Below are 12595 nucleotides of genomic sequence, written 5' to 3'. Positions count from 1 at the left end.
TCAAGTTTTATTAGAAGACATCATTGCATAATGAATGTTTCTTACAATTCAAGAGGACCGCTTTGAGATAACATAAAATAAAAATCAAACAGCAAAACATATCAAACTAGTTTATTACTTCTGGTAAAGCTTGTATGCTCTTTGGAGGAACGACATCTGGTGCCTTTCTGTGTGACTCACAGGTTGTGTGAGTGTCAGACTCTTCTTAAATTGCAGCGGATCGTTTGCAGACAGGCTCTGGACCATTGGACTGATCCCTTCTCTTTGGGGACTAACACAGTGCAGGTGGATGTAACTTCCTGTACTTGCTCTGTATCCAGACTCGATGCATTAGTACTTTCTTTTTTCTGTTCACTTTGAGTCTTCTATCCTCTAGATTCTGAGTTTGTTCCAGTCCAGCATTAGAAAATAATATATGAACCTCATCTGTAAAAATAAATATTGTATAAATATTTTTATATTATAAACATTTTATAACTTTATGGGTAAAATGTAGCATCCAAAACAATTTAAAACACCTTTTGTGAAAAAATAAACACATGTTCCATCTCTACGTGTGTAGAAATTCTCTGATAGGCACTGTCCTGATGAGAAGAGGAAATATTTCACTGTAAATTTCACAATTTATCATGATATACAGTACCAAAGGTACACCCATATGAATACATAATAGAAATAGAATAGTCATATTTCAGAGACAAACATTGCAATATGTTCAGCTTGGCAACAGTGTGTGTGTATCTTTGGAGACTCACCTTTCTTAAACCTAAGTTGTGAAAGGTCATATCTGCCGTAATCACGGAAGAGGAATGTACCTCCATGTTTGAGGTATCGAGATAGTCTGGTCACAATTCCTTGCATTCTGTAAGGAAAAGGAAATATTTATAAGTGGCAAAATTCAGTACAAGTATGCTGCTGCATGGTTTTGGTTGGCCTACAATTTGTAAATATTTTTATTTTATGAGTGTAAGACTAAATTCTAAATATGTTTCTTTGTTGGATAGTGTATTATTGAAGGTGTCAAATATCAGCTAATCAGTTATTTCTGGTGAGCAATTATCAGTTATTTCTCATGCAAAAAGTATAAATTTGGCTTAAGTGGAGGCCATCTTAATTAGTTGCTCTCGCTTACTACAGTTCCAGATAATATTGGTAAGATTTAAAGTTGGCCAGCCTATATAAAGCTGGATCAAATATAAACTGAAAAGAAATGCACCAGTATTCAAGTAGGCTGATGACAGCTCTCTAGCTGCTGGTCCATATTCAGCATCTTAAGCACTGGCTCAGTATGAAGTAAAATGTCAGTTACTGAGAGCAACCTGCAGGAGCACAGTGCAAAGGCTACAGTCATTATCACTCAGAAGAATAGCCCCTAAATGTAGATGCATGTACCATTAGCATTAAGTTGCACTGCAACTGAGCCCTACTATTGCAATACAGACTGTTCACACAAACTAGAGAGAGATTTAATATTTTAAATGAATACGATGCAAGTGCAAATGAACAGTGTGTAATATAGGACCAGGGATTTTGCGGGTTTAGTGTTGACATTCAGACAAAGCCAAGGGAAAGGGGGTGGGGATGGTGTGAGGAGTTGCTTATTTGAGTGGGGGCTGCGGTGTTCTGTGGTCTGACAGGCGATAAATGACATTAGTCGTTCCTATCTTTGTCTTCTAGTTCTAACCTTCACCTACCGATCTGGATGAATGGAAGAGAGCACAAAGACCATCAGAATAACATCCAGGCTCTGCAGTGGGAAGGGAAAGGAGGCAATCTCTTCACAAATGTCATGAACAAATGCATGACAAACAGATTGATCATATTCTGGATGGTTCTATAAAAGAGGGAGGAAAAAAAACACTTATATATTACTCAATTAGAATGTCCTTTAAATTAAACTGGTGGAATACTTAAACCAAATACTAGTAAAGGCAGGTGATTTGAAGAATCAAGAGGGATCTGTATGTGTCACTAATACAGGTACAAGTAGCAAAATGTTGTTAGGACTTGTTGAGGTTAAGGAGTTTCAATCCTTGGGTTAAACTATCCTAAGTAATGAAGAGTGCAGAAGAGAGTGAGAAGAGTGAGGGAAGATGTACAGTAGTGTATTGCGGTAGTGAGACCAGCCATGCTTTACACAGCTTGGAAATGGTAGCACTGACGAAAAGACAGGAGGCAGAGCTGGCAGAATTGAGGATGCTACGATTCTCACGAGTGACATGGCAGCAAATGAAGGCAGAAAAGCCCCAAAATTACTACAATAGATTAGAGGATCTGCCTAGGTTTGGGGATAAAGCAAGAAAGGCACGGTTGGCCTAGCTGTCTGGGGACCTAGACCTAGACAATGTAGCCTGACAGCCCGTTGCGAGTTCAAGTCCCGATCCCGATCCCGACGGGCTTTATTGTGTGTCACTACTGACCTACTTGCATTATTTCCAAACAGGTTGTCGCTGATTAGTCGTTTGTTTAGTCACAGAATCACCGTCACGCACAGACACACGGACAGACGGCAAAACTAATCATTGCCTCCCTGTGTGGCGATAATAATGACGTTGATGATGTTACAGTATACTGTATAGCTACTTTATACCTCAAAAACATACCTTGACCAGCTGAATGGCTCGAGGAGAAAAGTCACAACAGTATACAAATGCCCCAGTTTGTCTGTGAAAGAGAGCGGTACAACTTTAGCTTCTGGTTGTTGCACCACTAAAAAAACGCCTAAAAATAGGCGTTCTTCTTCCAAAAAAGCACACATTTTATATAAACATTTTTTTGGTGGCCTAATGTTTATAAAACGGGAGTCCAATCCCGCGCCGAACAGTTGTAGTCTATAGTATATTCCCCAAATATGAACAAAAATATACTCACTTAATTGAACTAACAATAGGAAAAACACTGTTGCCAACCCCACATCCAACCTGCAAAGATAAAGGTTAAATCATTCATACACAATCTTCAGTATTGTATCATTCCTGTGTATCAATAGAAACATAAATCAAAGTAAATAAAGATGAATATAAACCTCCAAGATTCGAAACGTGGCATGTTGTCCAGGGAAAGAGGTTGTTCGTATGGCACCTTCATATTCAGTTGGAACTTTATGCTGGTCGTACATGGTCTCCGTGTCCCTGCCAGACCCACTTGGCTGTAGGCATAATGTCTGAGGCCCACCCTGACACCCCTTCTCTAAAGGAAGAAGTTCTGGGAATTCTAAAAACAGCCATTTGCGATCTTTGAAGAACTTGTCCTGATGCAGCTGATAAAATCTATCCCAGTATTGATAAGCTTCTGTGTCATATATACCTGTGGGGGTAATGCGAATCAATTTGAAAGTGATGTAGGTATTTCTTTTATTATTATTTTATTTAACATGTACCGTAACTCAAATGTTTATTACCTTGATCTTCTAGAGGAATTTTTACACTAGAATTTGCTTCTGCCTTTTGACAGGCATTTTGCCTCTCCTCATCGGTCCACTTGACATGATCCCTATAACATAATATACTGTATATTTTACTAAGGCAAATTATCTCCCAATTATTGTGGCGAACAGTTCTTAATCTACCAGTTGTGCTTTATATAAATGTTTTTATTATTATTTCTCAAAGCCCACATAAACAAGCATTTGGGCTATAAACTACATCTAATTTGCTATAACAGTAACATTGATCATGATGCATTAGCCCAATCCATAACAAGCACCACTGGTAAAACAAAATAAAATAAATATAGCAGTCCTACTGTAGGCTATATCTATACTCAGCATACCATAATCAAGATCCAAGAGATCCAAGATTCCAATGGTTTGCATAAACTGCAACGTACAATTATACACCCACAGAAAAGTAAGGTATATTGTTATCCCACTGCCTTTATCCTGAACTGCAATACTAACCACATGTTGTGCTTGAAGGTGTCTTCTGGGTTGGTCAAAATCCTTGATCCCAGGGGAGCAGTCGGTCTGCCTCCAGTGCTATATAGTTTCATTGGGAATCTGCATATATCTTTAGCCACTGAGGCAAAACAGAGCCTCTGAAATATATGCATTTAATCTGTAAATGTACAAAGCGGGTAAATGAATTTAGGACAAGTACAATACACAAGCAAGCATACAGAATGACTTCTAAATAATAATTTAAGTTTAGTAATAAACAGAATTATGAGCAAATAAATGAAATAACCAAATGGCTTAAGATTTTAATTTATTGGTGTAAAATGATGACAAACTGACTTGGAAACCACCCATACTAGCCTAAGATTTAGACTTTTGTATGTATTTTATCGATTCTATATTGATAAAATACTATTAATTTGGGGCAGAGGTTCGTCGTTGGCCTCCAGGGAGTGTGTGCAAAGTTTGGCATGGATCGGGCCAACGGTGCCGGAGATTAGCTGGTAACGGATGGACAGAAGGAAGGACGGACAGACAGACGGACACATGCACTCGCACACACACGGACGGAGTGCAAAACATACTCTCTCCCCATGCCTTCGGCCTGGTGGAGACAAATATGGGCATGTGGCCCAAAGTGTGTAAACTACGGAGCCCCAGACCATCATTCAGGAGCAGTGCAATGCCCTAAAAGAGTGAAGGAAGTGGCAGTGATTAGGATTTGGAGGAAAGAAAGGGGACTGTCATATGCCGATGCTGTCAAGAGACTGGAGGGGGAGAAACATGTGGCAGAGCAAAAGGAACCAGAGGGGGGGGGGGAGGAGTGGAGATGAGAGGAATATGTACATGGACATAAGGAGTTTTGGGGCTTTTATAGCTATGGAGTTTGTGAACTGTGCAGCTGAAATCAAATGGAAATCAGAGAGGATAAAGATGGTGCTGGAGCTGGACGCAGCAAGGAGGTTGTTTTTGAAGGTGGAAGACATCAGTGCTGAAGGGGGGGGGGGTATAATAATTCCAACCTGTGGAGGGCAGTCTGGCGGAAACTAGAATAAGAAGAAGAAATGGACTACAGAAATTGAGCGGAAGTGTGGTCTCAGGTCTACCCATAGAGTATTAAAAGGATAGAGACTAAACTGGCGCGAAGCTCCGCCCCCTCCGCTATTCATTCATGTCAGTGGAAGTTGCTCAGCCTCAGTGGCGTTTTGAAGCACCCAAATGCGGAAGTGCAGCTGGGCTTTAACATTGAGCGCTCGGTTGCACGGGGTTTCCTCGTCAAGAATCCACGGGTCCGCCTCCAGTCCTTCCGCTTACCACTAGGGCCCAGCGCTTCAACATTGGATTGCCTAGCTGGCCCCTGGTCTACCACTATTATTATTAAATTAGCTAGCTAGCTGCTATCGAGGCTCAGTGGAGTGAACAACTGGACATTATCAAATATAAAGTTGTTTTGACCAATTGCTTTTTTAAATCTAGTGACCCTAATCTGTCGCTAACACGTGTTGTTGCCTTTAATTGACACATTTGCAAGCAAGCGTAATAGAAGAGCAACCCGGTATGTTGCTCAGACTTATAACGGTCAGTAATCGCAGTTAACATACATTTAACATTTTAGTTACAATTAAACCATCCACACCGCATAGTTTTGAACGATCCTATTAAAAGTGTAAAGATGGACATTACTAATACTATTGAAGGGGCTGTCTCAGAATGTGCTTACCAGAGTTTTGTTTAGTTCCTTCTTCTTCGGTTCTAGCTGCGTTTTGTCACTCGCACACATGGATTCTCATGAGCACTCCGCCTGCTCTAAATGCCCCCTACTAGTGCTGCCAGCACAAAAACGAAGAAAGAACATGAGTATCACTAAGCTCTTGGACCTAAGGTCCAGAGGGGTCTTTGATGCTGCAACTTTAGCAACACAAAATGTGAAACTTATGAGAAGTCTTGTCCTCCAGGTAATGGACACACAAAGTTATAAATGGTGCAATTTAAATTATTTTAATTTTGATAATGTTGAATTATATGTCTATTTTGTATTGCAGGACAACAAAAACTTCATCAAAGTTTGGAGCAAAACCTCAAAATCTCCTGTACGCTATGAGCTTGGAAAACTGTACTTTGAAAATTTCCAAAGTTGTTACAGTTGGTAAGAATAAGAATATGTTTGGGTGTTTTCTCTTCTGGTTGTTATAGTTGGTAAATAACTGGACAATGTTTAGATTTTGACAAAAATCTTCTGTTTTTATTTTTAAGTATTGATTCAGTGCCTCAGGTGCTGTACAAGCTGTCCAAACCGTCTTCCAAATCAGAGAAAATTGAAGATGCTTTATTGTGTCAGAGCCCACTTGTAAGTGAAATTGCACATTACTTTTGAATATTCCTTTGATTCCCACAATTTTTGCTCTGCCTCTGATATTTTATTAAATATGACCATGTCTGTTGCAAATTATAGTTAGTTACTACCTGTCTGTAAGGTTGGAGAAGGTTCTTGGTCACAAGAGCGGGAAGTGCTGACCAGCTGGTATAATCCGAAGTTAGGTCTTGGCGATATCTTTATCTTAATGGACAAGTTAATAAAGCTTAAATTGCAAGGCTTAGTTTTAGATTCTCATACAGACTAGATTGAAGATTATAATCCGACAGAGAACAATTCTGGCAAGATGCCTTATATAAGGAGGGGATGACGTCACTAGGTAGGCGTGACATCAGCCCTGACACTGTCTGACCTTGCCCATGGGCCCGGGGGCGACTGTGGCTCAAGAGGTAGAGCAGGTCGTCCAATGATCCATGGGTCGGCGGTTCGAATCCCGGCTCCTCCTGTCTACATGTCGAAGTGTCCTTGGGCAAGACACTGAACCCCAAATTGCTCCTGATGTGCTGGTTGGTACCTTGCATGGTTTCCGCCGCCATCGGTGTGTGAATGTGTGTGTGAATGGGTGAATGTAATGCACAATCTATGTAAAGCGCCTTGGATCAAGGGATAAAGGGGCTATATAAATGCACCATTTACCATTTGCCCATAGGAAAATACATTGCCCTGTCCCTCTGACCATAAACCCTGCCTCCTGACTTTGACAGCCAATAGTTGGCTGTGTCGTCTTTCAACTGAAACAGGAGAAGTCATCCAGAAAGTTTACCTCTCACCAGACTACAAGTTTAGGTATCTCTTCATACTATTGAGTTTTGTATTCCTAATTCCTTTATTGGAAGTTAAATTCAGTTTTTGTCTTTCATATTGTGTTTCTTTTGCTGAGTAAAGTAAAGTTTTAAAGTAAAGTATATTGAGTTGCCTTGTTGAAATGTGCAAATAATCTTGCCTTTGCCTGTAATGTAAACTTTGCAACCTTACTGTTACTGTCAGGTACCTAGCATGGGATCTTCCTCAAGAGAGATTTTATGTGAAGTCAGTGTTGAATAAACCAACACCTTTAGCACGACAGGTAAATGTATCTATAATTTTTTATTCAATGTAAGTTCTGCTTTACTCTAGCACATACAGTGAAATTAAGATTTAGAAGACAAACTAGTCAATGATGGCAATAAAATAACACATATGGACACATGCACACATCTGACCACTTATTTTGGGTCACGGTCGGCCCTGCTGTGTCAGCTCGGCTGACAAGAGGCTCTCGCTCACATACACACACAGTGGCTTGGTCACAACAGGTCATTTAATTTATTTGTTTGTCGCATGCACTCGCATGCATGCACACACACTCACAGTAAGCCCAATTGACCCTGCATGACCCACACACACTCACAGTAAGCCCACTCCCCCCAGTTTGGAGGGGTACAATCACTCAAATTGTATTAAGTTCTCACACAAGTAACTGTGATGTGAAACATTTCATGACAATCAATCAATGTGATTTTATCTTTTCATCTCTACATTTTACAGGCAGGTATCAGTCAAAATACGCTGTTGCACTTTGCCATCTTCCATATTTTCCCCTTGCAAATTGTGGGCATTATGGAGATCAACAAAACGGTATGCACTTTTTTCACGTTTTGTTTTACCTCCCCATGTATTTATGTTGTATATGTTTATATTTGACTTACTATGTTTTTGTTTTCAGGTATTTGGGAACGGTGTTACTGAAGTTAATCTGTCTGAAGGTATCCTTGCTGTCTCTCACAACAAGTCAGTGAAGCTGTATAGCTTTGAAAACCTCATAAATAAGGTACAGTACATACTTCATTTGTAATCCTTTTAAAGCCAATGACATACTGTACATTTCTGACTGACTGAAACATGATTTTCTTAGATATTAGTTTTTTATTACATCAAAAGAATAGCACAGAAATAGATTAATGTATCTTCAGTGCTAGTTGTTTATTGATATAAAAACTGATTTATACGGTAGACAACGATACAGTAAATGGTGGAATGGTGGAAACCTCTTTTTGGTCTGTTTCGTAAAAGGCTTGTCAAAATACTTGTAAACTACAAGTTTTTCAAGCACTGATTTTCCAGTTCCGGAGAGAAATTATTATGTTCATTATTTTAATTGTTCAGGCTTCTAAAGTCTGCACAGTCCTTAAAATTCTATATAAATCTTGGCACAGTAATGTCTTCTGGAATCATGCATTACACTAATGCATAATACATCCAGTTTTGATTTGACCACATAGACTTACGGTAATGATTTACAGTAAGTCATTGTGGTCAAAACAAAAAATTCATGCTCTCATGAATATACCGTACCGTAGTAATATAAATATGATGCCTGTCCTTTCTTTAGCAATTTTTGGCTACCCATTTCACTATCTGATGTACTGTATATTATTTAATGTTTTTCCTTTTCCTAGTACATGACAAATAAATTGACACTTGGAGAGCAGAGCCCTTGTAATGGGGGGGGAATAGTAGGAAATGCTCCTTGTGGTATTCCTGTGAATATCCAAATAAAAGGTAAGACAATGTTTCTTATTTATTCTTTCCTTCAGTGTATTTTACGATATCCTGTAATATATTAAAGGATATATATATATTGCCACTGTCGGTGTTTGTCGGTGTAAGTACATTGTTACAAACTGCCAATGGATTAAATGTACTTTATTTAATCACAGCCTCTTAATACTTTTCATTGGTTCAATATGTATAAAAGCTTATGGCATACATGTACAGTATATATCTATACATGATCAACCACTTTTCGTGTGACACCATTTTAACCATAATTGTCATCAAAAACAAACATCTGTCCTTGGTTTTGGTGACTCATACTGCTCTCCTAATATGTGAGGGGCCGTTGATTACTTTTTTCATTAATTGTATTATTGTTTTTGTTGTAAAATAGAGTCTGAAGTTCAATGGGTAGGAAGCATGCGTGATCAAATGAAAATCATACTGAATCAAGCAACTTAAAAACTGTCCAGGGTGCTCCCAAAAGCCTGAGTAGACGAAGATTACCCCAAATAAGGTTGAAGGTTAAGACGGCATTGCAATCGTGTGAAGAAATAAGAGCATGTATCATGATTTTGGTGTCTTTAAAACCTGAAAATGATCTGATCCTAGACATGAGATGATAAAAAGAAAACATCTCAAGTTAAGTTTGTGAACGAGCAAGAGATAACATAATTTCAGAATCCAATTATGCAAATGTAGCTTTTGTCAAAGGGAGTTCAATTGAAGGAAATGATGATCTCTTGAATCTTTAATATCTATAATATTCACAATAGATTGCTTCCTCATTATTGCACAGAAAGTCTTCCAGTGCTTTTTGAGCTACAATATGGTGGAGATGGCATGGTGGAGTTTGGAGGTTTCCCATGGCACTACATATATACACCACCTCAGAAGAAATACCAGGGGACCCACCACATCTGCTCATTGGCAGATGACACTCTGGTATTCTTTATATAAATTATTATAATTCACATTCATCATACATTCTGAGTATACTCAGATTTTGCACAAAAAACAAGCTTCCCCTTTCCTTTGTTTGAGAGTTGGTCAGAGACTTTTCCACATCACATTTGTTTAAAGCCCACTCCACACCAATGATTCGCCATGCAACTGCTTACAACATGCAACTACTTGCAACCGTTATCCCCAATGGCAGTTGCATTTGTGCAGTTTGGCCTTAAGGGCCACAGATGTCTTTGACATTCATTGTATTCAACAGTGTGGCGTAGCATCAAAAGCCTGTCCGAAATCTATAGACAAATGAAAATGAAGAATCAAGAAGGATTTATTTGCAACCTACTCATACAAGCAGCAAAATGTTGTTCGGACATGTTCCGCAGATAGTGCTAACACAATACCATCTATAACATGATAATACCAAATATATCTAATGGAAATAAATCAATTGTGTAGGAATAGCTACTATCTAGTTGTAGAATAGTCACGCACACACACACACACACACACACACACACACACACACACACACACGTTTGTTAATATCCTGTATTATTACTGTTGACTACTGTACATATTTTGTTATATTTTATTCACCAGAGTTTTTATTTTTGTGTAATTAGGCAATCAATGGAATACAAGAAATGGAAGGGTATTCCATTGAGTGTGATGCAATATACTTCCACACGGATCTCTCAGGCAGAGTCCTTCATTTTGGCCCTAGCAACATTAAGTGAGTACCAAACAGACCATATTCCTTCAATTGAGCAAAGTGAGCAATGTCCATTTGGGCTTATGTAAAAAAAGAAAAAAATCGTCATATTGTGCAGTTACTCATCAAAAGAAAGGTGACCCAACTAAACTTAAAATGCTTTAATTCAGTTGTAATAATGTTGCTTTAATTTGGAAGTTCACCTGTAATTATAACAGTTTTGAATAATGTACAACAAATAACATTGTATTTTTCTTTTAAGCATGCTAAAAATTCGACATGAGCTGAACAGTGGTTTACCATGTGAGGTTGCCGAAGACTTCTCCATTACTGCTTCTCGAAATAACAATGTGAGTGCTTTACTAAGTTACTGTATTTGTCCATACTACTGTATGTGAAATTGCTCATTTCACCTGCTCTCCACCTGCTGTAGGCTACCTCAACAGTCACTGTCACCTCCTCTGGCCGCACTGTGAAGAGGAGATTTCATCAACTGGATGATGACCCAGCACAAGAGGTATTCGTATTCTTCTGATACTGGAGGACCAAAAATAATATATATATATTTTTTTAAAGATTTTTTTGCGGCTTACGCCTTTATTGATTTTTTAAGGGATAGAAAGTAGGCTGACAGGAAACGGGAGAGAGATGGGGGGATGACATGCGGTAAAGGCCGTGTCGGGTCCGGGAGTCGAACCCGCGGCACACCGCGACTGGATCACCAGTCCGGTGCCCAGACCGTTACGCTACGGCCTGGGCCCAAAAATAATATTTTAAGTATAATAATATTAAGTACAAAGCCAAGCCTTTTAAAACGGTTTTTAATATTTTATATCATATTTTCTATGTCCATCAAACTTATTTCTAATGGTTTAAGCCTCAATCACCACTGATATAACCAGTCCTTGTCATTTCTTTCTGGACTTTGAAAGCAGTTTTAGCTGCAATGCCACAATGTCCTGAGTTGGTGGGGGTGCTGATATGCAGATTTTTTAATATTTGAGTCATTAAAAGCAGGTTAAAAAGGTTAAGCAAGCAAAAAAGGTTAAAAGCACTCGGAGGTTCGGAGCTCGAAGGTTATTTTTTTTAAATAATTAGAAACTAATAGTTTGGTTGTTCGCTCGAAAATTCCTGCCGAAGTTCGAGTCCTAAAAACAGGGCTAGGGTACAGCCTTAGTATCGGGTTTGTTTATGTATATGTCTGAGTCAGAGTGACGTGGCCGTGGTCCTGCCTATATAGGGGCTCATGGGTTTTGTTTATGGTGTCAAAATATTTAGGTGGAGGTTCTTCCTTGGCTGCCCTAAAGTGAGTGTGCATGCAAAGTTTCACAGATGATTTGTGGCATTTTTTGCTAAAAGCAAACGGGCCACTCCTGCAAACTTTGAAAGCAATTATAGTCCCCTAAAAGAATCTTATACTTAACAGACCTTCCGTATGTTGGAGTATGAGGATGAGCTGGACCTTCTTGCAGTAGTTGCAGTGACTGACGAAGGGGGTGAAGGAAGAGCCAGTATGAGGCTTCATGACAACAAGAGTGGGGAATTACTACGAACTATTTCTCTTGAGGAACCTTGGGATGAAGTGAGTAGCTGACGTCTTCCCAGCCTTCTGCAAAGAAATTTGAATTTCTAAATCTGTTGTGTATTTGTTCATTTACGTATATTTTGTCCACATTTTTATTGTTCCAGACCTACCAACATGAGTTGTACTTTGACAGAGATACACTTGTTCATATTGAACAAAAGAACAATCACTTCTGCTGCCATGTCTACAAACTCCACCCTAATGGATCGTAATGCTTTAGTGAAAATTGTTGGAATTGAATGTAAAAATTACAATTGACTTCTACTGTATCATTAGGATGTTGCAGATGTTTATATTGCAGATTATTTTTCTGAAGAGTGTTTTTTACTCAACTTTGTTGTCAATTACATTTGGAGCTGCCTTTCTCATTACAGCATTTATGTTAATCACTGTTAATAGTAGCTATGTTTTGGCTATCCAATGTACAGCAGCAAATGTTAATACAAATAAATTCTGTACATTTCTTGTTGCATTGCAAACTGAAGTACAGATTGGAAGTACATTTTTGGTCATATTTGTAGTTTTTGTACACTG

General features: G+C 38.8%; 2 protein-coding genes across 3 annotated transcripts; one reads left to right on the top strand and one right to left on the bottom strand.

Annotated features, from left to right (window-relative positions):
- Nucleotides 1-63: 63 nt before the first annotated feature.
- mettl8 (methyltransferase 8, methylcytidine) lies at nucleotides 64-5683 on the bottom strand. 2 transcript variants are annotated; one of them, XM_083777149.1, is made up of 10 exons: nucleotides 5616-5683; nucleotides 3899-4055; nucleotides 3401-3492; nucleotides 3026-3306; nucleotides 2872-2921; nucleotides 2604-2664; nucleotides 1695-1834; nucleotides 756-862; nucleotides 519-584; nucleotides 64-426 (listed from the first exon to the last, which is right to left on the bottom strand). In XM_083777149.1, exons 2-10 carry the CDS (start codon nucleotides 4048-4050, stop codon nucleotides 272-274), a joined length of 1104 nt encoding a protein of 367 aa, XP_083633275.1. In that variant the 5' UTR covers nucleotides 4051-4055; nucleotides 5616-5683; the 3' UTR covers nucleotides 64-271. The 2 variants fall into 2 exon arrangements, with proteins under 2 accessions (XP_083633275.1, XP_083633276.1); XM_083777150.1 differs by having other exon boundaries at nucleotides 1695-1747.
- Nucleotides 5286-12595, top strand: dcaf17 (ddb1 and cul4 associated factor 17). The gene is made up of 14 exons (XM_083777146.1): nucleotides 5286-5850; nucleotides 5938-6041; nucleotides 6149-6242; nucleotides 6919-7055; nucleotides 7257-7335; nucleotides 7797-7886; nucleotides 7975-8079; nucleotides 8708-8810; nucleotides 9604-9749; nucleotides 10388-10497; nucleotides 10739-10826; nucleotides 10910-10993; nucleotides 11903-12058; nucleotides 12166-12595. The coding sequence occupies exons 1-14, from the start codon at nucleotides 5674-5676 to the stop codon at nucleotides 12271-12273; spliced, it is 1581 nt and encodes a 526-aa protein (XP_083633272.1). The 5' UTR covers nucleotides 5286-5673; the 3' UTR covers nucleotides 12274-12595.

This window comes from Protomyctophum parallelum (assembly GCF_964188405.1).
Source record: "Protomyctophum parallelum genome assembly, chromosome: 11".
Lineage (NCBI taxonomy): Eukaryota > Metazoa > Chordata > Actinopteri > Myctophiformes > Myctophidae > Protomyctophum > Protomyctophum parallelum.
This window is presented reverse-complemented; position numbering and strand designations above follow the sequence as displayed.